Below are 24,529 nucleotides of genomic sequence, written 5' to 3' on the forward strand. Positions count from 1 at the left end.
CATTTCCTGACTTGTTAATTTTAGCCGTTCTGACTGGTGTGAGGTGGTATCTTCATTGTGGTTTTGATTTGTATTTCCCTGATGCCGAGTGATGTGGAGCACTTTTTCATGTGTCTGTTGGCCATCTGGATGTCTTCTTTGCAGAAATGTCTGTTCATGTCCTCTGCCCATTTCTTGGTTGGATTATTTTTTCTTTGGGTGTTGAGTTTGATATGTTCTTTATAGATTTTGGATACTATCCCTTTATCTGGTCTTTATCTGATCTGTCGTTTGCAAATATCTTCTCCCATTCTGTCAGTTGTCTTTTGGTTTTGTTAACTGTTTCCTTTGCTGTGCAAAAGCTTTTTGATCTTGATGAAGTCCCGATAGTTCATTTTTGCCCTTGCTTCCCTTGCCTTTGGCGATGTTTCTAGGAAGAAGTGGCTGCGGCTGAGGTCGAAGAGGTTGCTGCCTGTGTTGTCCTCAAGGATTTTGTTGGATTCCTGTCTCACATTGAGGTCTTTTGTCCATTTTGAGTCTATTTTTGTGTGTGGTATAAGGAAATGGTCCAGTTTCATTTTTCTGCATGTGGCTGTCCAATTTTCCCAACACCATTTGTTGAAGAGGCTGTCTTTTTTCCACTGGACATTCTTTCCTGCTTTGTCAAAGATTAGTTGACCATAGAGTTGAGGGTCTATTTCTGGGTTCTCTATTCTGTTCCATTGATCTATGTCAACACTGATTATTGTCTACCTTTTTAAAAAAAGATTTTACTTATTTGAGAGTGAGATCATGAGCCGGGGGTGGGGAGGGGCAGAGGGAGAGGGAGAAGCAGACTCCCTGCTGAGTGGGGAGCCTGGCTCGGGGCTTGATCCCAGGACCCTGAGATCATGATCTGAGCTGATGGTGTTGGTTAATTGACTGAGCCACTCAAGCTCCCCCGTCTACCTCCCCCCTCTTTTTTAAAGGGTTATTTATTTATTTATTTATTTGAGAGTGGGAGAAGGAGACTGCTCAGGGGAGGTTGGAGGGGCAGAGGGAAAGAGAAAGAGAATCTCAAGCAGACTTTCCACTGAGCATGGAGCTGATATGGGGCTCAATGTGGGGCTGGATCTCATGACCCTAAGGTCATGACCTGAGCTGAAATCAAGAGTCAGAGGCTTAACTTACTGAGCCACCCAGGCACCCCTATTGTCTATCATTTTTATTTTAGCTGTCCTAAGGAATGTGAAGTGGTATCTTATGTGTTTTTTTATTTGCATTTCCCTAATCATAGTGTTGTCAAGCATCTTTTCATGTGCTTATCGACCATTCTTTGGAGAAGTTTCTGTTGAGATCATTTGCCTATTTTTCAATTGGGTTGTCTTTTAGTTGAGTTTAGGAGTTCTTTATATATTCCTGATATATTAATATATATTTATGATATCCTCAGATACATGCTTTGCAAATATTTTCTCCAATTCTGTAGGTTGCCTTTTTACTTTCCTTTTTAAAAAAGTTTGTTTATTTGAGAGAGAGAGAGTGAGTGAGAGAGAGAAAGAGCACGAGTCGGGAGGAGCAGAGGGAGAGGGAGAAGCAGACTCCCTGTTGAGCAGGCAGCCCAACATGGGGCTTAATCCCAGGACTCCGGGATCATGACCTGCGCTGAAGTCAGACACTTAATGACTGAGCCACCCAGGCGCCCCTTCTTTTTACTTCCTTGATGACATTCCTGGATGCACACATTTTAAATTTTGATGAGATCCGATTTATCTGTTTTATCTTTTGTTACTTATGCTTTTGGTGTCATATTTAAGAATCTCTTGCCAAAGCCAAGATCATGAAGACTCATCTCTGTTTCTTGTAATAGTTTTATGGTTTTCGAACTTATATTTAGGTCAGTGATCCATTTGGGGTTTATTTTTAGATATAGGTCTGAGGTTGAAGTCCAACTTGTGGAAATCCAGTTTTCCAAGCACCATTTGTTAAGACTATTTCTGCATTGAATGTACTTGACATCCTTGCCAAAAATTCAGTGAACACAAATAAAGGGGTCCCTACCTCTTTTTAATGAGGTATTTTTACAGATGTTTTCAAATTTCGTTGTTATATGGCATTTGGAGTTTGTATTTATCCAATAATCCCTTAAGTCTATGAGACTTTGTACATTTTCTTTTTACACTAAAAGAATTAGACATAACTGTTATGTTTTTCCTTGAGAGAGACTTTTCAGGTTAATCTGTAACTTCACAGGTATATAAACCAGGAGCCTGACCCTTTTTACCTCCCCGGGTCCCTTTGCCTTTACGCCAATAAAATTATCCAAGGCCAAGTTCAAAGGCAATTTTATTATCTAAAAAGTTGCCAATGCTTAAAGTCAATAATATATTATTCTTTATTTTTTATTCTAAAAGTAATAAAATCATGTTCTAGAACATTCTGACAATAGAGATAAGAAGAAAAAAATCCATAATTTCACACAAAAACCATTAGCAGTTTTCATCATCTCTCTCATTTTATTTATTATTTTTTTTCATTTCTCTCTTTCAGACTTAGTACAGATTCCACTTAAACCAGGGAGTCTGCGAATTTATTTATTTATTTATTTATTTTTAAGATTTTATTTATTTGACAGACAGAGATCACAAGTAGGCAGAGAGGCAGGCAGAGAGAGAGGAGGAAGCAGCTCCCCGCTGAGCAGAGAACCCGACGCGGGGCTCGATCCCAGGACCCTGGGATCATGACCCGAGCTGAAGGCAGAGGCTTTAACCCACTGAGCCACCCAGGCGCCCCGAGTCTGTGAATTTAGATAGTATACTGGATTGAATAGTGTCCCCCCTCATTATGTCTACCTAGAACCTATGAATTTGGAAATGAGGTCTTTGCAGATATAATTAAGATGAGGTCATATTGGATTTGAGTGGGCCCTAAATCCATTATGACTGATGTTCTTATAGATAAAGGGAAATTTGGGTACAGAGATGCACAGGGAAAGCATCACGTGATAAGATTGGGGTGATACAGCTAGAAGTCGAGGATTGGTAGCCACCCTCCGAAACTAGGAAAGGGACCTGGAACAGATTCTCACCCAGAACCTGCAGAATAAACCAGTCCTGATGACATCTTAATCTCAGACTTCTGGCCTCCAGAACTGTAAGAAAGTAAGTTTCTATTGTTTAAGCTACCCAGGATGTGGTATTTTGGCAATCCTAGCAAGCGAATACACCAAGGAAACAAATAGAGATAGGGAAAAAAGTACCATTATTTTCACAATCCCCTAAGTGAAATTTAGCATTTCCATCAATAATTTTTGTTTGGTTGCTGTGTTTGTAAACTTATATCCTGAAAGATAACGTACTGCTTTGGGACTAAGAGATCCTCATTCTTACTGTTGCCCACCAAAGACAGAAGAATGGCAGCAGGTTAAAAAAAAGAGAGAGAGAAACAAAGTTCTGTTAAAAAATAGTAACAATGGGGCGCCTGGGTAGCAATGGGGCACCTGGGTGGCTCAGTCGTATGCATCTGCCTTCAGCTCAGGTCATGATCCCAGGGTCCTGGGACAGAGCCCTGCGTCATCGTCAGGCTCCCTGCTCAGCGGGGAGTCTGCTTCTCCCTCTGCCTCTGTCCCTCCCCACTGCTTGTACACACACACACTCTCTCAAATAAGTAAATAAAATAAAAAAAAAAGTGTCCAAGATATACTGTAAAGAAGAACAAAAGCATGGGGTGCCTGGGTGGCTCAGTGGGTTAAAGCCTCTGCCTTCGGCTCAGGTCACAATCCCAGGGTCCTGGGATCGAGCCCCGCATCGGGCTCTCTGCTCAGCAGGGAGCCTGCTTCCTCCCTTCTCTCTCTGCCTGCCTTTCTGCCTACTTGTGATCTGTCTGTCAAATAAATAAATAAAATCTTTAAAAAAAAAAAAAAAGAAGAACAAAAGCTACCTGTAGCATACACTCTGTATAATCCCATCTATGTAACAAGCTAAAATGGAATACCTGCACACATCTGTAAATACATAGAAAAAGGTCTGGATGAACAGACATCAAACCATTAACAGTCTTTTGGGCTGGGAGTAGGATTAGGAGACGAGTGAATGGGAGAGTTTCACTTTTTCTATATGTTCTTCTATGTACAGAAGATTATACAGTAAGGATGTACTCATCATTTTAGAAATTAGAATTTGATTTAAAGATTTTTATTTATTTATTTGACAGAGAGAGAGATCACAAGTAGGCAGAGAGGCAGGCAGAGGAGGGGGGGAGCAGGCTCCCTGCTGAGCAGAGAGCCCGATGCGGGGCTCGATTCCAGGACCCTGAGATCATGACCTGAGCCGAAGGCAGAGGCTTAACCCATTGAGCCACCCAGGCGCCCCTAGAATTTGATTTAAAGACTCAAAATCATTACTCATGGCTATTGGGCCAATCTTGGGACTATTACAACATTATGTATTACTATCTTATATCACCATCTCCCACCTAAGTAGAAGCACTTCTTAAGCATCTATTCTGTGCAGACAATATCTCACATTTGTAATGAGACCATAACTGTATGGTTTGCATCTGTTTCTTACAACTCTAGAGATAGTATATTGATTAGGATTTTACTGGCTTTGGGTGACAAACCCAATTTAATCTATTTTAAGCAAGACTGAGCATTTGGTAGAACACTATTTCTTAAAATGATTAATGTTCGTTCCACCTTTTGATTTTGTTCATCCTGTTTTACACAGAAAAAACCTCCTCCTCAATGATGACATGTTATTTTTATCAAAAGTTACTTCAATGCATAAATTATTTATAATTTTCTTTTGCTTCTAGTGCTTATAAGATAAAATCAGAATAAACTTATAAATTAAATAACCATAAACTCAAAACAGTTCACATTGATGGGTGATGTTTGCTAAGCTACAATCACCGATGTTGGAGAAAAGTAGAAAAAATATGGCCCAGTTTAGGTTCTTTAATTAATCTCCTAGTGTAATTTATTTTCAGTAGTATTAACACATACAGAATGTGCCTGTACATATAAGCTTACCACACCAAAAATGCAAAATGATATTAATAGTTTCAAGGTTTGTTTACTTGTTTGGGATAATCAGACTTAATACTTTACAAATCTTTGCCAGAGAATGTGCTCCTAAAGTCAATTTAATGAGATATCTCAATATTTTCATAAAAGTGTTTTGTTCCCTTATGATTAACTTAGTGTCACTTTAATCTGAATCAAATGTATATATAACAATTATTGCTAGAATTGGTAACAGGAAATCATATCTGGACTTCAAGTTCAATATTGCAGATGTTAGAGAAAAAAATGTCTTGTTTTAGCCCAGAACTTTGTATTAGATTATTAAAGGAAATAAGTAAACGTTCAAATGACTCAGTCACATAACTTTAAAAATGAATGACCATAAAAAAGGTGGGGGGCAACGCCTGGGTGGCTCAGTCATTTACGTATCCAACTCTTGATTTCAGTTCAGGTCCTGATCTCTGTATCCTGAGATCGAGCCCCTGTGGAGCCTGCTGAAGATTCTCTCTCTCTCTCTCTCTCTCCCCCTCTGCCCCTACCCCTGCCAAAATAAATAAAAATAAAAATGATTGACCATTATTCAGTTTTCTTTAGAAACTTCAATTTTTTATTGGACTTGGAACATGAAAACCACTGTGAAACTGGCTTTTGCATTGCTTGCTGTAATGCCACGTAGCCTTCATTTGACACAAATGCATATTCACCTGTCATGGCAGCCCTTGTCCTCTTCTCATTAGCTTGCAAGAACTAACATAATATATCACTGTGTCTCATAATGTCATTTTCCTGATGTCAAGTGTAAAACAAACTTATTAAATAACAATAAATTTTAATTCTGTTTCAGTCTTTCAGTTATAAAGGGCTTTTTTAAAAGGTTTATTTATTTGTACTTTTATTTTTTGAAGATTTTATTTATTTGAGAGAGAGCATGAGCTGGGGGACAGGCAGATGGTGGGGGCAGACTCCTTGCTGAGCAGGGAGTCTGATATGCGGCTCAATCCCAGGACCCTGGGATCATGACCTGAGCCAAAGGCAGATACTTAACTGACTGAGCCACCCAGGCGCCCCTATTTGTACTTTTTAACCTACGTGTTACATCCAATGTGGGGCTTGAACTCACGATCCCAAGATCAAGAGTTGACTGAGCTAGCCACATGCCCCAAGAGCATTGTCTTTATAATTGATGATTCTAAGACTACATGGTTTACTGCTAGAACAATATTACATTTAAATCATAGCCTAAACAAGAATTCCAATCTTTTGTGATACTCCTCTCAAATATGCATAATGTGCCATGATAGATCTTTAGTGTGGCCGGTAGAGGATACCTGGGAGCAGAGGTCTTTTTCCTGAGGCTGCTGCCTGTAGGCAGGTTCACCCATGGCCATGGATAGCCTCCCATAGAAATCCTCAACCCCGGGCACCTGGGTGGCTTGGTTGGTCTTGGTCAGTCTGCCTTTGGCTCAGGTCGTGATCCCAGGGTACTGGGATTGGGCTTTAGTTTTCTTTTCCCTCTGCCTCTCCCTACTGCTTATGTGTGTGTGTGTGTGTGTGAGTGTGTGCACATGCATGCCCGCTCTCTTTCTTTCTCTCAAATAAATAAATAAAATCTTAAAAAAAAGAAATCCTCAACCCAGTTCACTGGAATGATCTTTGAAAAGATTAATCTGATCATGTCACCTCTTTTCTTAAAGACTTCAAGGATTCCTCCCTCCGTTAGGATTCAGTCTAAGCTCCTTAACAAAGTTTGCCTTTCCAGTGTCCCCTCAAGCAGAATTAACTGCTTCCCTATTCCCAGAATTAACCAATGAAATCTTGGTTTTACATTTGTAAAGCCCAAGGTCTTTTTTCCAAATGTCAAAGGCAAATTCAGGCTTTTATATTTAGAGCAACACAAAGAAACATGGAAGCTTTGAAGTTGTGTGTGTGTGTGTTTAAATGGGCATGGGGTAAAGGCAAAGAGTTGCCTTCAGAATTTCCATATCAATTTCTTTTTTATTTTTTTTCAAGATATGTTTATTTATTTGACAGCGAGAGAAGGAACACAAGCAGGAGGAGTGGGAGAGGGAGAAGCAGGCTTCCCACCGAGCAGGGACCCCCATGCGGGGGGTCGATCCCGAGACCCTGGGATCATGATCTGAGTGGAAGGCAGGCGCCCAATGACTGAGCCACCCAGGCGCCCCTCCACATCAGTTTCTTAGGGCTGGAGTTACTGGGCTTCTGAGAAACTGAAACGTCAGTAAACACTTTGGTCACCTACCCTTAGGTTGATCAAATGCCTGCCTAAACATTGTGAGAGGGGAGCTTAACGTTTGTATAATGCTTCAGAGCAGGCCCTTTCCAACTTGAATACCTAGAGACAGGTGTTTCAAGACCTTCCTGGATCCCTTTGTCCCCTCACCCCCTTTTCTCTTGCACTCTTATACTTTCATTCTTCTTCCAGGAAATACTGGTCATGTCCCATTGAACTGATTTCATGACTTAATGTTTTAAAAATACTACGGTAGGGGCGCCTGGGTGGCTCAGTGGGTTAAAGCTTCTGCCTTCAGCTCAGGTTATGATCCCAGCGTCCTGGGATCGAGCCCGTTTGGGATCGAGGCCCGCATCGGGCTCTCTGCTCAGCAGGGAGCCCGCTTCCTCCTCTCTCTCTGCCTGTCTCTTGGCCTACTTGTGATCTCTCTTTCTCTGTCAAATAAATAAATAAAATAAAATCTTAAAAAAAATACTATGGTAGGTTAATTTTCCTGTTAATAAAGATAATATACATAAAAAATGCCTAGTTCGCAAAGTGTGGTCAGTAAATGTGAGCCTTCCTTCTTTTCCATGGGCAGCCAAACCTAACCTTAGCTATATTTTATTTATTGTGTTTCTATGAAGCTGTATGTGTAATGCTTACGTGTGTAATGCTTATATGTAGAGATGCTTGCAATTTTTGTAATTAAGTAAACTAAGGACTAATTAGTTTGGGCTTCTGAATATCAATGCTGATTTGATCTGGGCTAATGACAAGCAGTTAGTCACCTTTGACTATTCACCAAGGAATTTATATGATTTATATGATTCTGGGTCATACTTAAACTGCAACAAACTAAAGAACAGTCCAAGAAGTAAACCTTTTTAAAGGATTATTATACGTTGATTGCTAATGTGAGAATATGATGTTATATTTACATAAAACATTACACTTTTCCATGTACTTTATTATTTTTTTTTAGGTGGGCTCCACACCACACGTGGGGCTCGAACTCAGGACCACGCGATCAGGAGTCACATGCTCCACTGACTGAGCCAGCCAGGCACCCTTCCATGAGCTTTCACATATACTCTTTTATTGGTCTCCCACGAAAACTCACATGCTGTTAAAAAGGAAGATACTACTGCCGTTTTGCATGTGATAAAATTGGGTGGGGAACAGAGGACTACACTTGTGTTCTCCATCCTGGCTGTAAATTAGAACAACTCAGGGAAAGTTAAAAATATGGCCAAGTGCCTGTGCTCCAAGGGATTCTGATCCAAATGGCCTGTGTGGAAACTGATCATCAGTGATTTCCATAACAACCTCAGGCGAGTCCAGTGTGCAGTCAGGGTTCAGAGGCACCGGGTTACACAGTGCTGAGTTTAAGATGTCAGTATGATAAATACTCCTAGATTTCCTAACGTAGTATGTACTTTTTACCCCTCCCCAATCCTCTACTCTCTAACTGCATCCAGTGTTGTAATTATAGAAGTTCTGCTGGAAAACAATCCTGGAAATTTGTTTGAATCATTGTTTGTGTTCACCATTTATAAAACAGTTTCCTGGAAAATATTGTCAATGCAGACTTCTTGCTAATTCCAACTGACCTGTTTTCCAAGTTAGGGTGAACTGCAAGCTCCAACTGCTTATAAGGCTATTTTCATGAGTAAGCCTCAAGGAGGGTAGAGATGGTCCTGCCATCTGGAGGTGTTAAGATAGTCAGTCCTTAAATATTTAATTAGGCATAATTTTAAAAATAGATTTTTAAAAATCTTGATATCATTATCATACCTAACAAATATAACATTATTTCCCCAGTATCCTCTAGTAACTGTTCCAAATTTCAAAATTTTCACAGTTGTTCCCAAATTGTCTTTTAAGGTTGATTTGTTCAGGAGGATCCCATACATTTTGCTATGAGTCCCGTTTCATTTAGCACTGTTCTTTTGAGAACATTTTGAAAAACACTGTAACGAGGGAAAAATTAAAATATACGCAAAGGAGAGAATAGTGCCACCAACTCCAATTCCCATCACCTGTCTACATGAAGCATGAACTCCAGGCCATCCTTCCTCCATCTACATTCTCATTGTGTCTCCCATGCCTCTCTGCGTGGATGATTTTGGAGCAAAGCATAGACATCATAGTCTTTTTACCTATAAATATTTCAGTATCTTTTCTCTAAAAGATGGCTTTTAAAAAACATATTTTAACTATGCATTTAAAAAATACATCCATCCATCCATAATACCTTAAAAATTTAATAATGATTCCCAAATATAATCCAACATCCAATCAAATTTTCCCATTAAAAAATTGTTGGCTTATTCTAACCAAAATGCAAACAAGGCCCACACCCTGCTTTTTGTTGATATATTTCTTAAAACTCTATTAATCTGTGGGTTCCTTTTCCCTCTTTTTCAAAGATCAAGTTGAAGAAAATAGACTATTTGTTCTATAGAGTTATCCACATTCTATAGTTTGCAGATTACATCCCCAAGATATTATTTAACATATTCTCTGTCTCGTGTATTTCCTGTAAACTGATAGAGCTACAGGTTTGACTTTATTTGGATTCATTTTTTTGGCAAGAATACCTCACTGATGATTGTACTTGTCAGCACACACATACTGTCTGCTTGTCCCTTTTTATCATTGCCTACCTCTATTATTGTGTTAGGGATCACCACCTGCCCACTGCGTTCTTGTGTTATTCCATTTTGTTTTTCATGACGTTGACTTATTGATGAAATCAGACTAGGCATGGCAAAGTTTGTCTCCCTGGATTTGTTTGATTGTTTTACCTGTCATGTGACTGTTCCTTTGTGCCCTGAAAGTTCCTGTAAACTGGATGTTGGAGCTTAAATCTTGATTAGATTCCAGTGAATGTGTATGATGACTTGATGGGTGGTATCAGGTACTTCATATTATGTTACGTTAGCACGTACATATTGTCTGTGCACACTTATTTGTTAATTTTTTAAAAAAGTAATCACTACATCCAGTGTGAGGCTCCAACTCACACCTCCAAGATCAAGAGTCACATGCTCTATGACTGAGCCAGCCAGGTGTGCCTGCACACACTTAATTATTTACTTATTGTTAAAGATTTATTTAGGGGCACCAGGGTGGTTCAGTTAGTTAAGTGTCACCAGGGGTCTTGGGATCCTGGGGTCTTGGGATCAAACCCCTCATTTGGGCTCCCTGCTCAGCAAGAGCCTGCTTCTCCCTCTCCCTCTGCCTGCAGCTCCACCTGCTTGTGTGCTTGCTTTCTCTGTCAGATAAATAAATAAAAATCTTTTTTAAAAAATAAAGTTTATTTGTTTATTTGAGAGAAAGAGAGAGTTGGGCCGGGGGGGGGGGTGGGAGGGGCAGAGAGACCTGGAGAGATAGAATCTCGAGCAGACTTCCCGCTGAGTGTGGAGTCCAATGTGGGGCTGGATCTCATGACCCTGAGCTGAAATCAAGAACCAGAGGCTCAGCTGACTGAGTCACCTAAGTGCCCCTGCACCCACTTATTATGAAGACCCCTTAGCAAATGTCAATACCCATCAAAGTGTACTTATATTCCACATTAAAAAGTTTTGGTTGTAATCTGTTTAGAAGGTTTCTAAAATAATTTAATAATTTTAAATTTAGTTAGGAACAAAAGTTTCATTTTGTTTCTAGAATTAAAAGCGATTTATTACATACATACCATATGTGTATTATAGATACTATATAACTACATGAGATGGTTTTCAGCTGACTGGTTAATTTAATCTTATTTTGTAGACTTTAAAAAAAAAGATTTTATTTGCTTATTTATTTGAGAGACAGAGAGAGAGAGAGTATGAGCAGGGGGAGGAGCAGAGGGAGAGGGAGAAGCACACTCCATGCTGAGCACAGAGCCTGAATCGGGGCTCGACCCTGAGATCATGACCTGAACCCAAATCAAGAGTCCGACGCTCAACCAACTACATCATCCAGGTGCCCCTTTTCCTTTTTATTATGAAGAATTTTTAAAATATACAAAGGTAGGCAGAACAGTATAATGAACCGTTCTTATGTCCTCATCACCCAGCTTCAGCTTATGGTTAAATGTATTTCATCTAGCTCCCCATTCATTTCTCCTTTCCCATATTATTTTAAATTTTTTAACTGAGATATAATCCACATAAAATCCACCACAAAATTCACCCTTTTTGAGGGTACAATGCAGTGGTTTTTAATAAAGAAGTTGTGCAACCATTACTATTCAATGATTTTTAGTATATTCATGGAGTTATACGATCAACCCAAGTTTCTTTTTATCCTATAGATTTTTCCTTCCAAATATCTCTTTTTCCTTTATAATTATTTGTTGAAGAAATTTGTTTATCCTGTAGAAATTCTGTAGTCTGGATTTTGCTGTTTGCATCTGTAGTATTTTTTTATATTCCTCTGTCCTCTGTATTTCCTATAAATTGGTAGTTAGATATAGATATCTGATGAGATTCAGGTTCAATTTTTTTGACAAAACTACGTTGTAGTTATGTTCCAGAGGTACATATATGTCATCTTTCATTTTGTGATGCTAGCAGTGGATGTTCAATGGGTTGATACACTGGGTTGCAAAATGATGCTATTGTATCATTATTTATTACTTGGAATACTGCTGTAAAAATAAAATTTCTTTCACCTACTATTTGGTTTACTCAATGGTACAGTTTCTTTAGAAAGATTAGCACATTGATTTTTGACTTTCATATTTTAGAGCCATCAACTTTTCCCCCCCTAGGTCTCAAATATTTTCATGAGCAGTGTGTGATAGTGCTTATTGGGTAAAACACCTGCGGAGAGGGACTGCAAATAGGAAAATGAGGAGGCGGGGCCAGTGGTGAGATGAAATTTGACCAAAAACACATGCGTCCTTAGCTACCGCAGATTTTCTCTCTTTTTTTTCTCCTTGCATCACTTAAGGTTCTCCTATATAAAGGTTTACATTAAAAGAAAAGAAAAGCCACCATATCTAAGAACCTTGAAAAGTTTTGGTTTCCTTGAAGAATACAACCGCTTTTCCCTTATCATTGATAAACATCTGTAAACTATCTGTATTTTCCTGCTTAGCACTGTGCCCAGTAATTTCAAAGCTAAGTTTTCTGTTTAATTTTGGAATAGTGTATCTGTATATCTGCATTTCCCCTTGATCTTTCGTACCTGTTTCTGTGTTTTTGTGTTAAAGGCGATTCAAATTTTCTACGAGCAAAGGAGTATTTGAACAAAAACATTTTCATATGGCCATCAGTCTTTTTTTTTTTTTTTTAAGATTTTATTTATTTATCCGACAGAGGGAGATCACAGATAGGCAGAGAGGCAGGCAGAGAGAGAAGAGGGAAGCAGGCTCCCTGCTGAGCATAAAGCCCGATGAGGGACCTGATTCCAGGACCCTGAGACCATGACCCGAGCTGAAGGTAGAGGCTTAACCCACTGAGCCACCCAGGCGCCCCCATCAGTCATTTTTGAAAGTACCTTTTTTGAAAGTACCTTTTTATTGAAAATCTTTACTAACGTAATAAGCCAGAAATGGTTTCTCATTGGGGTCTTCATTTGTATTTCTCTGACTACTGGTGAGCTCGAACATTTTTCATGTTTATTAACCAGGTTTAAAATTGTTTGCTTCGGAGGTGGCTTGTATTTCATTAGGGAGGAGCTCGGCCAGTCAACTCAAAGACAAGATAAATCCAGGAATACCTCACTTTTAAATTTAAGCTTCGACTCCGCCTCTGTTTTTTTCCTCCACCAACAGAGCCCTTTGTGTATGTCAACGGTCAGGGAAAGGGATCTCAGTCTGCAAAGCCGGCGGAACACTGTATTGCTCCCAAATATGTGTATTATGTGCATATCCTATTTCTGATTTCGGTGTTTATGGAAAGAGTTCCTGAACCCTAACCGTGCCTGTAGGACCCGCTGTCGCGGGGACTCTTGCTGCAGGAGGGGCCTCTCTCACTCGGCCTTCGATTGGCCCTCCTGATCCCGCAGGAGTCGCCGCGACGCGGGCCTGCTCCTCGCGGTTGATGCGTGTGTTGAGTGGCTGCTTCTGCCTTTCTCTCACCCCCCCACCTTTTTTTTTTTTTTTTTTTTTTAGCCATAGCTATGGTTACCACGTCTCTCCCCGCCTCCCTCCACCTACCAAGAAGGCGACTGCCCATTGGCTGCCTGTCACCAAGTAAGCCAGTCATTGGTCACTGGTGATAACAGGGCGCTCCCCCTTCCCCTGTCTCCCGGGTCTCTCGAGGAGCCCAGGAAGGAGGCTCGGCTAGTGTCGCCGGGCCAGGGGCTGCTGGGACCCGGCTGCGGCAATCGTTAGCGGGTCATGTCGGCCGCCCAGGGCTGGGACAGGAACCGCCGGCGGGGAGGAGGTGCCGCTGGCAGTGGCGGCGGCGGCGGAGGTAGCGGGGCCGGCGGGGGCAGTGGGGGCAGTGGGGGTCGGGGGACTGGCCAGCTCAACCGCTTCGTGCAACTCTCCGGGCGGCCGCACCTGCCAGGTGAGTCGTGGGACTGGGTCCTGACAGGTCGCGGGCGCGGTGGGAAGGCGACTGCTACCTTTTCTTTTTCTCCCTGGCTTTCTTTTCCTTGGGAGGAGGAAAGGCAGGCCCACGCATAGCAGAGGGATTGGGGCATAGAGAAAAGGAAGGGTATCTTTGAGGTCAGGGAGGGAGCAGGAACACAGCGAAAAGAAGTATTTTTGCTCTGTTGAAAGCTCTGTGCTGAGAGTTGTGTTTTCTTTTCAAAGGAGAGGCCGCTGTTTCATTGACATTCCCAAATGTTTCGCCTATTCTGTTCCCAGGCTCGTCCTCTTCCGCAGTTTGATCTTGTAAAAGAAAGACATTGGCGCCTAGCTGTGAGAAATTATTTTTAAAAGGGTGCTAGATTGAGGAGAGAAGAGGGAAGAGCATTCCAAAGGGTGCTTTTGTAAAAACCACTTCGAGTGTGTAAGAGTTAGGCATTCTGAGACAAGAAAGGAGGAGGAGGAAAGGCGCGGGGTGGGGTAGGGGGGACGGGAGGGGGTGTTGGGATGTGGCTGGGAAACAGAGCCAAGAGAATTAAGAAAAACTAGTTAAATTATTAATATTTTGGAATATCCAGAGCAGAATCTGGATTTTAAGGGGGGAGAAAATGAAGATCAAGAATATACTTAGTGATAAAATTATGCTGCCTTTACTGTATAAAAACAGCTGATTGAGAATTGGAAAAATGCGCCCAATGTGATTATTTTACGTTTTGGCCTACAATTTCCTATCCTTGAGTTCAGATGCCTTAAAAAAACAAAGACAAATCAAATCGATGTGTGCGTGTGTGCAGACAATTTTAAAAAGATAACATTTGTAAGTTAAGTATAGTAGGGGGAGATAGGGAAGTAAATACTGCCAGAATATCAAATATTATGTTGGGCAAGCTTATTTCTACCTTGAAGAGAACTATCAGGAATGATGTGTTAATCATTCACCATATTGTTTGTGAATAATGTTGAAGTTGATTTTATCAGGGATGTATTTGTTTAACCAATGAGTTTTGAGAACATGATGGTTTTTGAATTCCTTTTACTACCATGACTGTACTTCCAAGTAGTCAAAAATTATTTGATTAATTAGAAGATAACAAAGGGAATTTTGCACATTGAATGAGACAGTCACTTGTTTGTGATGAAGTTATTGATGTGTGTTAGAAATGCACATTAACCATTTCTGTGTGCCATTAAAATTAACAATGAAGCAGTTTTAAATAGTTAAATATATAATATACTAGGAGTTGGGTTTGAGTCGTGATAGTATCAAACTGGGTATTCTGGAATTGCTAAATATGTGATCTTTAAAAAGAGGAAAAAAGGAGAAATCCTTTTTCTTACCCCAAATGAATAGTAAAAACCTGTATTTTTTATATTGGCAGATTTGAAGATAAATCTCTTACCAAAGACTGTTACCAGTTTGCCCTCTACTACTACTTATATTTAGGTCTTTGATCTCAGATTGATTATACCATGGGCTGGGTATAGGCATTCCCAGGCTCCAAGAACCTGGTTGGTGCACTTCCTCACTGCCACCACCTGATGGCAGTGGAAGCCATGATTTCTGATGATGGGGCTTAGGTGTGGAGCTACTTCTGCATTTCCTTAGCACACAAGGCCAAGAACAGCCATTTGTCCAGAGGTAAAGATAAACGTGTTTGAGGTGTGAAAATTCATGTGATGGGGTGATCAGCCTTTTCTTTTTACTTTCTTTTCCCCTTGATTGGAGCTTCAGTCTTCCTTCCCAAATAGGCAGCCTCTGCCATTTATTTACTTTCAGAATCAGGAACATCTGATATCTCAATATATTTGGAATTCTTTTACACCAATTCATTATTTTCCCTAGCATGACATTTTAAGTCTCTCCCCCCCTCCTGCTCCCCCGGAATGAAAGGTTGTATATTGAGGTGTTTAAAAAGATTTTAGGTGATGGCGAGGGTTAGAAATATCTAGCCCCATTTTATGGCTGACCCTGAGGTTAAATTTTTTTTCTTTTTTAAGTTTTTGTAGCTAACTTTCTCTCTCCATTGAACTCTAATCCCATTTTCCTTTTTTCATCCTTCTCTACCAGAACTTCCAGAACGCTTTCTTGCTTTTTGCACACCCACTATCCAGTTCCTGGTGAAACAAAATAACCTGATCTTCCGGAAGTATTGTCTCTCCTTCAGTGATAGCAACTTTATCCATGCAGTCAGGCAACCTTGGGCCTCTTCCTTAAATTTTCTTCTCCCTTGCATTTCAGATGTGATTAATCACCCAGTTCTATTTATTTTATTTCTGCTATAACTCCAGTCCAGTCTGCCATCATCCCTCACTTAGGTCTCCTGCAGTAGCTTTTTTTTTTTCTTTATTTTTCCCCTGCAGTAGCTTCCTAAGCAGTCTTCCTGCTTCTACTCTTGCCCTCCAGTGCATACAGCACATTCATCTTTTGCAAGTACAGATCTGTTCTGAACTCTGCTTACAACCCTTTGCTAGCTCTTCGTTGCTTTTAGGGTAAGGCAGAAATCTTAAACACCACCTAAAAGGTACTGCATTGTCTGTCTAATTCTCGAGTTAATTCTACATCACATGGTTTGCTCTTTGATCGTTTTCTGTTTCATTAGATGTATCATGCTCCCTTCTGCCACAGGGCCATTTCACATGCTATCCCATCATACAAGAACTCTCTTACTCCTCATTCTGTTGTTTTTTTTTTAAACTTCTCTTCCATTGGAACTTAGCTCAATCACACTGTGTTTTCAGGAAAGCCTTCTTGGATCTTCCCTGATTTATTCTCTTCTCCCTATACACACACTCGTAGGGCCATGTGGTTTTCCTTGGGGATACTTACCATTTATGCATGATTCCTTGATGTGCAGGATTTGATACTCTTGATACACACACTAATTATGTGTGTATATGTACATGTGTACATATATACACATATATATTCTCAAATTCTAAATGAGTGCATTGGCATTATATGTAAGCAATTAGTTTTTTGTGAATTTGATTGATTAGTGGGTTCAATCCTCTACAGACCCATTGACTCTGGACAAATGGATAAAATCAAATTCTTACACATAAAAATAGATTAGACTCTGCATTCATGGTGAGAGCACAAATGATATTTTGTGAAACCTTGTTGTGAAACCTTGTGAAACCTTGTGAAACCTTGCTTCTTATCTTTTTTGCTGTCTCCTAAAATGCAGTAGTGGTTATGTGTTTGCCCCCTAGACCAAGAAATTCATAGCTTATTGGTCCTGGATTTCTAACTCATAATCTGTATATGCTCAGTATAGAACAGGGAACATTTTTATACAGTAAGTATGCAGAGGTAGAGCTCATGGGGAAAGAAGATCCTGGGGATAATAGAACAAAAGTTATTATTGTAATTTCACTGTGTGAATTTGGTTAAATACAATGTTTGTTTGGGATAACGGTTAACATTGCTGCCACTGAAAACTGAAAATCTGACGAAGGAAAAATGTAACAACTGGTAAAGCTGGGCAAAAATAGCATTGAAATCCTAATTTTAAAATGTGAAATGTGATATATGGTCATGACATGAAATTCAAATGGTGCTAAAGAACGTATGATACAAGGCAAGTTTTCCTTCTACCTTTGACCCCAGATAATTGGCTTCTTTCCCTAGAAGCAACCAATGAGAAATTTCGTGTGTGTGTGTGTGTGTGTGTGTGTGTGTGTCTAAAAACAATAGCATTTCTTTGTTTGGAGGGGCATTTAAAATGGCCACAGTCTTGCTAATGTAAATGATGATACAATGAATATCCCTCTATACCTTTTTACACATGAGTAAGTCTGTCTGGAATAAATTCCTAGAAGTGCAATTACTGGGTCAAAGGCTATGTACTATTGAAATTTTGATAGATATTGTCAAATTGCCTTCCATAGAAGTTGTAGCAGTGTATGTTTCACTGTTGGTGTTGGGTGCTGACCCCCCACACCCTTGGTAATAGAGTGGGTTATCAAACTTTTTTAAAATTGCCAACTAGTAGGTGTATTTTTCTTCATCTTTTCAATAGATATAAGAACTGTATTTGTGAACTTTATTTATAACATTTGCTTATATTTTTTATTCACCTGGTTATTTTTTTTTTTGTTCATTTTTCTGTTGGGATGTTGAATATTTTTTATAGAAACTCTGTATTTTAAGGAAATTAGTTGTCTTTGATATGTGTTGCAGATATTTTTCACAGTTTGTCATTTAGCTTTTACTTTGTTTCTGGTATATTTTTTCAGCAGAAATTAAAAAATTTTTTGTAGTTATAATTATCAATCCTTCGTTGGATTTTAGCTTTTTGCATCATAAGAAAGGCCTCCCCTATTTTAACTATTATTTCTGATTAAAATGAAAATTTTTATGTTTTCTCTTGGTACTTTTATGATTTTAAGTTAAATGCACTTATCTATACAAAATATAAATTATGTAAAGTATTAAGGTAAGAATCTTATATTTTTCCAAGTGGCTATAGAGTTATCACAGTATTGAAATATTGTCTGTAGGTACACTTAGTTCCTACATATGATTTGGGGTTCTTACTGGCACTTTTATTCTGTTCCATTGATAAGTTCACCTGTTTGTACCTTAATAACCTCATTCTTTGAGTATAGTCTTCCCTACTCTAGTTCCAGAGTTTTCCTGGATACTTTTGCTTGTTTAGCTCCTCTCCCCTATTCTGTTGTTGTTGTTATTGGTAGAATGTTATATTTACAGATTGATTTAGAGATATTTGATGTCTTTTTGAGGTTCAAACTTCTGTTCAAGAACAGGGGATATTATTCATTTCTTGTTGTTTAAGTCTTCTTTTGCATCTCTCAATAACATCTTAAAGTTTTTTCATGAAGACCTTCCACATTTCTTGTTATGTTTAGCCCTTGGCTTTTTATCTTTTTTGTTGCTATTGTAAATGGAGTTTCTACTTTTATTATCTCTTTTATCTTGTTGTACCTAGCCACCTTTAGAATTCTAATACTATGTATAATAGTTTTCCAGTTGTTTTTCTAGGGCTTTGCAGTTAAATGATCACATTATTACCAAATAAAGATAATTTTATCTACTCCTTTCCAATTTTTATACTTACTTCTTTCTTTTGTCAAATTAATTTGGCTAGTACTTTCATTAAACAGTAAGAAAGTAGTGGATCTTTCTCTTATTCCTGACTTCAGTGGGATTTTTTTGTGCTTTCCTGTTAAAGTTAGATCTGACTTTAGATTGAAGTGTACCTATTTTATCATGTTATTGCCATTTTATTAAGATTTCTTAATATGGAAGTAAATTTTTGGATGCCTGAGTGGCACAGTCAGTTGAGCGTCCGACTCTTGGTTTCACCTGAGGTCCTAATCTCAGGGTCATGAGATTGAGCCTTGTATACCGCTCCACTCTTAGCGCGGAGTCTGCCTAAGATTATCTCCCTTTCTCCGTCCTGCTTATACTCTCTTTGAAATAAAGAAATCTTAAAAAAAAAAATATGGAAGTAAAGTTTGTCAAAAGCTGTTTCAGCTTCTTTGGAAATTATGTAATTTTAATCTTTTGATCTACTATTGTGATGAATTGTACAATAGATTTACTACACCATCCTTGCATTCCTGAATCAGCTCACTTGGTCACCGTGTATTATTATTTTAAATGTGCTGCTGGGTTCTATTTGCTAAACTTTATTTAGAAATTTTGTATCGCTCCTCATAAGCTAAATTACTTTGTAGTTTTTTGTGTTTTATCTTTGTTCAGTTATGCCACTTTCATAAAAATTATTTCAAAATTCTCTTTGTTTTTTTTGTTTTGTTTTGTTTTGTTTCTGTCTCTGGCTAAATGGCATTAAAGTTGAAGGTTTGATTAAATTGCCTGTGAACTCTTTAGACCTTGAGTGTGTGGGGAAGAGGATCTCTTTGACCAGTATGTCTACTTTTATGATAATTTGCTTACAATGTGTATTTTGGGGGGAAGCTTTGATAACTTACATCATCTTAGAAAATAATCTGTTTCACCCAAGTTTTCAAAGTTATTTTGTGTACAGTTGAGCAAGATATTCTTTAACGATTAAAAACATTCCCTGGGGGGACCTGGGTGGCTCAGTCATTAAGTGTCTGCCTTTGACTCAGGTCATGATCCCAGGGTCCTTGGATGGAGCCCCGCATCAGGCTCCCAGCTTGGCAGGAAGCCTGCTTCTCCCTCACCCTCTCCCTCTCCCCCTCCACCTGCTTGTGTTCCCTCTCTCGCTGTGTCTCTCTCTGTCGAATAAATAAATAAAATCTTAAAAACAAAACAAAACAAAAATTTCCTGGGTTATTTTCCTTGGTCTTTGGATTTTTGAACCAGCTCTTGGATTTTTAAAAAATTAGTTTTACTGTTTTCTCTGCTCTCTTATTTATTATTTTTCTTTCATTGTTTTAATGATTTGTTTAGCTTTTCTTAGATTTATTTTGTGATTGTTTTTCTATCTTCTCATGTTGGATGCTTAATGTTCTTTTTATTCTTTCTAAGTGTTTATAAGATTTCTTCTAGGGGCATTTGGGTGGCTCAGTTAGTTAAGCATCTGCCTTCTGCTAGGGTCGTGATCCCAGAGTCTCCTGCTCATGCTCTCTTACTCTCATTCTCTCTCAAATAAATAAAAATCTTTAAGAAGAATATAAAAAAAGATTTCTTCTGAATACTGCTTTAGTTGTGTTCTGTAGGTTATAGGCTTTCGGTTGCATTTTTTTTCTTAATATCTTGCAATTCCATTTTTAATTTATTTTCTTTAGTACAAGAGTAGTTAATCTTTTAAACTTTTTCTTAATATTTCCATTTATGTTTTGAATAGCTTGAGATATAATTCAAATGCCATGCAGTTCACCATTTAAATTCACCATTTAACAACCAGTGGTTTTTAGTATAATCAGATATGTGCAGTTATTACCACAGTCAGTTTTAGAACATTTTTGTCACCTCAGGAAGAAACCCCATATCTTTTAGCTACTATTCCCTTATCCTCCATTTCGGTTCCCCATCCCAGCCCCATTTCACCTCTAAGTAACCACTAATTTACCTTTTGTCTCTGTAGATTTCCCTATTATGGACTTTCTTATATGAATGGGATTATGTGACGTATGGTCTTTTGTGACTGCCTTTTTTTACTTTGCGTAATGTTTTCAAAGTTTACACATGTTAAAGTGGCAGATATCAATACTTCATTCCTTTTTATGGCTAAATAATATTCTGGTGGGACAGATAAACAACATTTTGTTTATCCATTTATCCATTGAACATTTAGACTGTTGCTACTTTTTGGCTATTAAGAATAATGCTGCTATAAATTGAATAAAGGTTTCTATGTGAACATAGGTTTTCATTTCTTTGGGGTATATAACTAGGAGTGAAATTGTTAGGTTATATGGTAATCTGTACTCTATGTATATTCATTTTAGGAACTGTCAAATTTTTCTAAATTGGCTGGAATTTTACATTCCTACCATAAGTGTGTAAGGGTTCCAATTTCATCACACTCTCTCCAACACTTGTTATTATCAATCTGACTTTTTAATGCTGACCATCCTAGTGTGTATGAAGTGGCATCTCATTGTGGTTCTTGATTTGCATTTCCCTGATGACTTAAGATGTCAAGCATTTTTTCTTTATTTCTTTCTTGCTTTCTTTGTTTCTCTTCCAACTTTTTTGAGGTGTAATTGACATTGAGCTTCTTTTCATGTGCTTATTGACTAATTGTATGTCTTCTTTGGAGAAATGTCTTTTAGCTACTTTGCCCCATTTAATTAATTAATTAGTTAATTAATTAATATTTTAAAAAGTAAACTTTTGGGGCGCCTGGGTGGCTCAGTGGGTTAAAGCCTCTGCCTTCGGCTCAGGTCCTGATCCCAGGGTTATGGGATTGAGCCCCGAGTCGGGCTCTCTGCTCGGTGGGGAGCCTGCTCCCCCCGACCCCGCCTCTCTGCCTGCCTCTCTGCCTACTTGTGATCTCTGTCTGTCAAATAAATAAATAAAATCTTTTTTTTTTTTTTTAAATTTTATTTATTTGACAGACAGATCACAAGTAGGCAGAGAGGCAAGCAGAGAGAGAAGGGAGGAAGCAGGCTCCCTGCTGAGCAGAGAGCCCGATGCGGGGCTCGATCCCAGGACGCTGGGATCATGACCTGAGCCGAAGGCAGCGGCTTTAACCCACTGAGCCACCCAGGCGCCCCAATAAATAAAATCTTTAAAAGTAAACTCTCCACCTAGTGTGGGACTCAAACTCATGACCCCAAGACCAAAAATTGCATGCTCTACTGATTGGGCTAGTCAGGGACCCCTGCCCCTTTTTTTTTTTTTTTTAAGATTTTATTTATTTATTTGACAGACAGAGATCACTAGTAGGCAGAGAGGCAGGCAGAGAGAGAGAGAAGCAGGTTCCCCGCCAAGCAGAGAGGCCCGATGCGGGGCTTGATCCCTGAGATCATGACCTGAGCTGAAGGCAGAAGCCTAACCCACTGAGCTACCCAGGTGCCCCCACTGCCCCATTTTTAATTGAGTTATCTTTTACTATTGAACTTAAGAGCTCTTTACATATCCTAGTTACGAGTTCCTTGCAAGATATATGATTTGTAAGTATTTTTCATGTTCTGCGTTGTCTTTTACTTTCTTAATTGTTTTGTTTGAAGCACAAAAGTTTTAAATTTTGTTGAAGTCCAGTTTATCTATCTAAAAGTCTTTCCAAATCCAAGTTCATAAAAACTTATCCCTGTGTTTTTTACATTTATGTCTTTGATTCTTTTTGAGTAAGTTTTAATGTTTGGTGTGAGGTAAGGGTTATCTCAAGTGACTGTCCTATTTTTCCAGCTCCATTTGTTGGAAAGACTGTTCTTTCTCCATGGAATAGTTTTGGCATTCTTGCCAAAAATCAGTTGACCATAAATATTCAGGTTTACTTCTGGACTCTCGATTCTGTTCTGTTCATCTGTGTGTCTGTTCATGTGCCAGTACCACACTGCCTCTCATACTGTTACTTTGCAGCAAGTTTTGAAATCAGAAGGTGTGAGTCCTCCTACTTTATTCTTTTCCAAGATTGTTTTGGCTATTCTAGGTCCCTTGCAATTCCATATAAATTTGAGAACCAGCCTGTCAATTTGTATGAACTCAGAGATTCTCGTAAGGATTTGCTTTGAATCTGTACATCAGTTTGGGGAGTATTACCATCTTAATAATGTTAAGTCTTCCAATCCCTGAACATGGGATGTTTTCACTTATTTAGATCTTCTTTAATTCTTCATATAATTTTTTTTAAGTTTTGTAATTTAAATCCAATTAATTAACATATAGTGTAGTATTTGCTTTAGGGGTACAGGTCTGTGATTCATCAGTCTTATATAACACTCAGTGTTCATCACAACACATACCCCCCCATGTCCATCACCCAGTTATCCCAACCCCTCACCCTTCTCCCCTCCAGCAACCCTCAGTTTAATCTAAGATTAAGAGTCTCTTATGGTTTGTTTCCCTCTCTGGTTTCATCTTGTTTCCTTTTTTTTTCCTTTCTTCCCCTATGAGCCTCTGCCTTCTTTCTTAAATTCCACATATTAGTGAGATCATATGATAATTCTCTTCCTCTGATTCACTTATTTCACTTCACTTATTTCGTAATACCCTTTAGTTCCATCCACATCATTACAAATGGCAGGATTTTATTTTTTGATGGCTGCGTAATGTTCCATTATATATTCACCACCTCTTTATCCATTCATCTGTTGATGGACCTCTGCTCTCTTTCCATAGTTTGGCTATTGTGGACATTGCTGCTATAAACACTGGATTGCAGGTGCCCCTTTGGATCACTACATTTATATCTTTGGGGTAAATACCCAGTAGTGCAACTGTTGGGTTGTAGGGTAGCTCTATTTTCAACTTTCTGAGGAACCTTCTTACTGTTTGACAGAGTGGCTGCACCAGCTTGTATTCCCACCAACAGTTTAAGAGGTCTCCCCTTTCTCTGCATCCTTGCCACCAACATCTGTCATTTCCTGACTTGTTAAATTTTAGCCGTTCACGGGCACCTGGGTAGCTCGGTGGGTTAAGCCTCTGCCTTCGGCTCAGGTCATGAGCTCAGGATTCTGGGATCGAGCCCCGCATGGGGCTCTCTGCTCAGCAGGGAGCCTACTCCCCCCATCCCCCCCCACCCCCGCTCTCTCTGCCTGCCTCTCTGCCTACTTGTGAGCTCTCTCTCTCTGTGTCAAAAAAAAAAAAAAAAAATCTAAAAAAAAATTTTAGCCATTCTGACTGGTGTGAGGTAGTATCTCATTGTAGTTTTGATTTGTATTTCTCTGATGCCAAGTGATGTTGAGCTCTTTTTCATGTGACTTTTGGCCAGTTGGATGTCTTCTTTGCAAAAATGTCTGTTCATGTCTTGTGCATTTCTTGATTGGATTATTTGTTCTTTGGATATTGAGTTTGGTAAGTTCTTTCTAGATTTTGGATACTAGCCCTTTATCTGATATATATCGTGTGCAGATATCTTCTTCCATTCTGTTGGTTTTGTTGACTGTTTCTTTTGCTGCGTAAAAGCTTTTTATCTTGATGAAATCCCAATAGTTCATTTTTGTCTGTTTCCCTTGCCTTTGGAGACGATCTTCTTGAATACTTTCAACAATGTTTTATGGTTTTCAGGGTTCATTTGTATCTTGCTTGCTTTTCTCAGTCCTGTTGTCCATGTCCATTACTATGTTTTCAGCAGTGTTTGTACTCCTTTATGCTATGTGCAATGAAGATTTCATTTCTGTGTTGGCTTTATTTTTTCCTTCCATTTCTTTCCTGCTT

The 24,529-nt window shown here is 39.0% G+C and overlaps 1 protein-coding gene across 1 annotated transcript in view; it reads left to right on the forward strand.

Moving 5' to 3' along the window:
- Positions 1-13,479: 13,479 nt before the first annotated feature.
- KLHDC10 (kelch domain containing 10) overlaps positions 13,480-24,529 on the forward strand; it is a 59,127-nt gene continuing 48,077 nt past the window's right edge. The window contains exon 1 of the mRNA XM_080818007.1: positions 13,480-13,726. Coding sequence (XP_080674133.1) covers positions 13,555-13,726 — 172 coding nt within the window. The 5' untranslated portion in view covers positions 13,480-13,554. The remainder of the gene's footprint in view (positions 13,727-24,529) is intronic.

The sequence above is a fragment of the Martes martes genome, assembly GCF_963455335.1.
Source record: "Martes martes genome assembly, chromosome: 11".
NCBI classification, from domain to species: Eukaryota; Metazoa; Chordata; class Mammalia; order Carnivora; family Mustelidae; genus Martes; species Martes martes.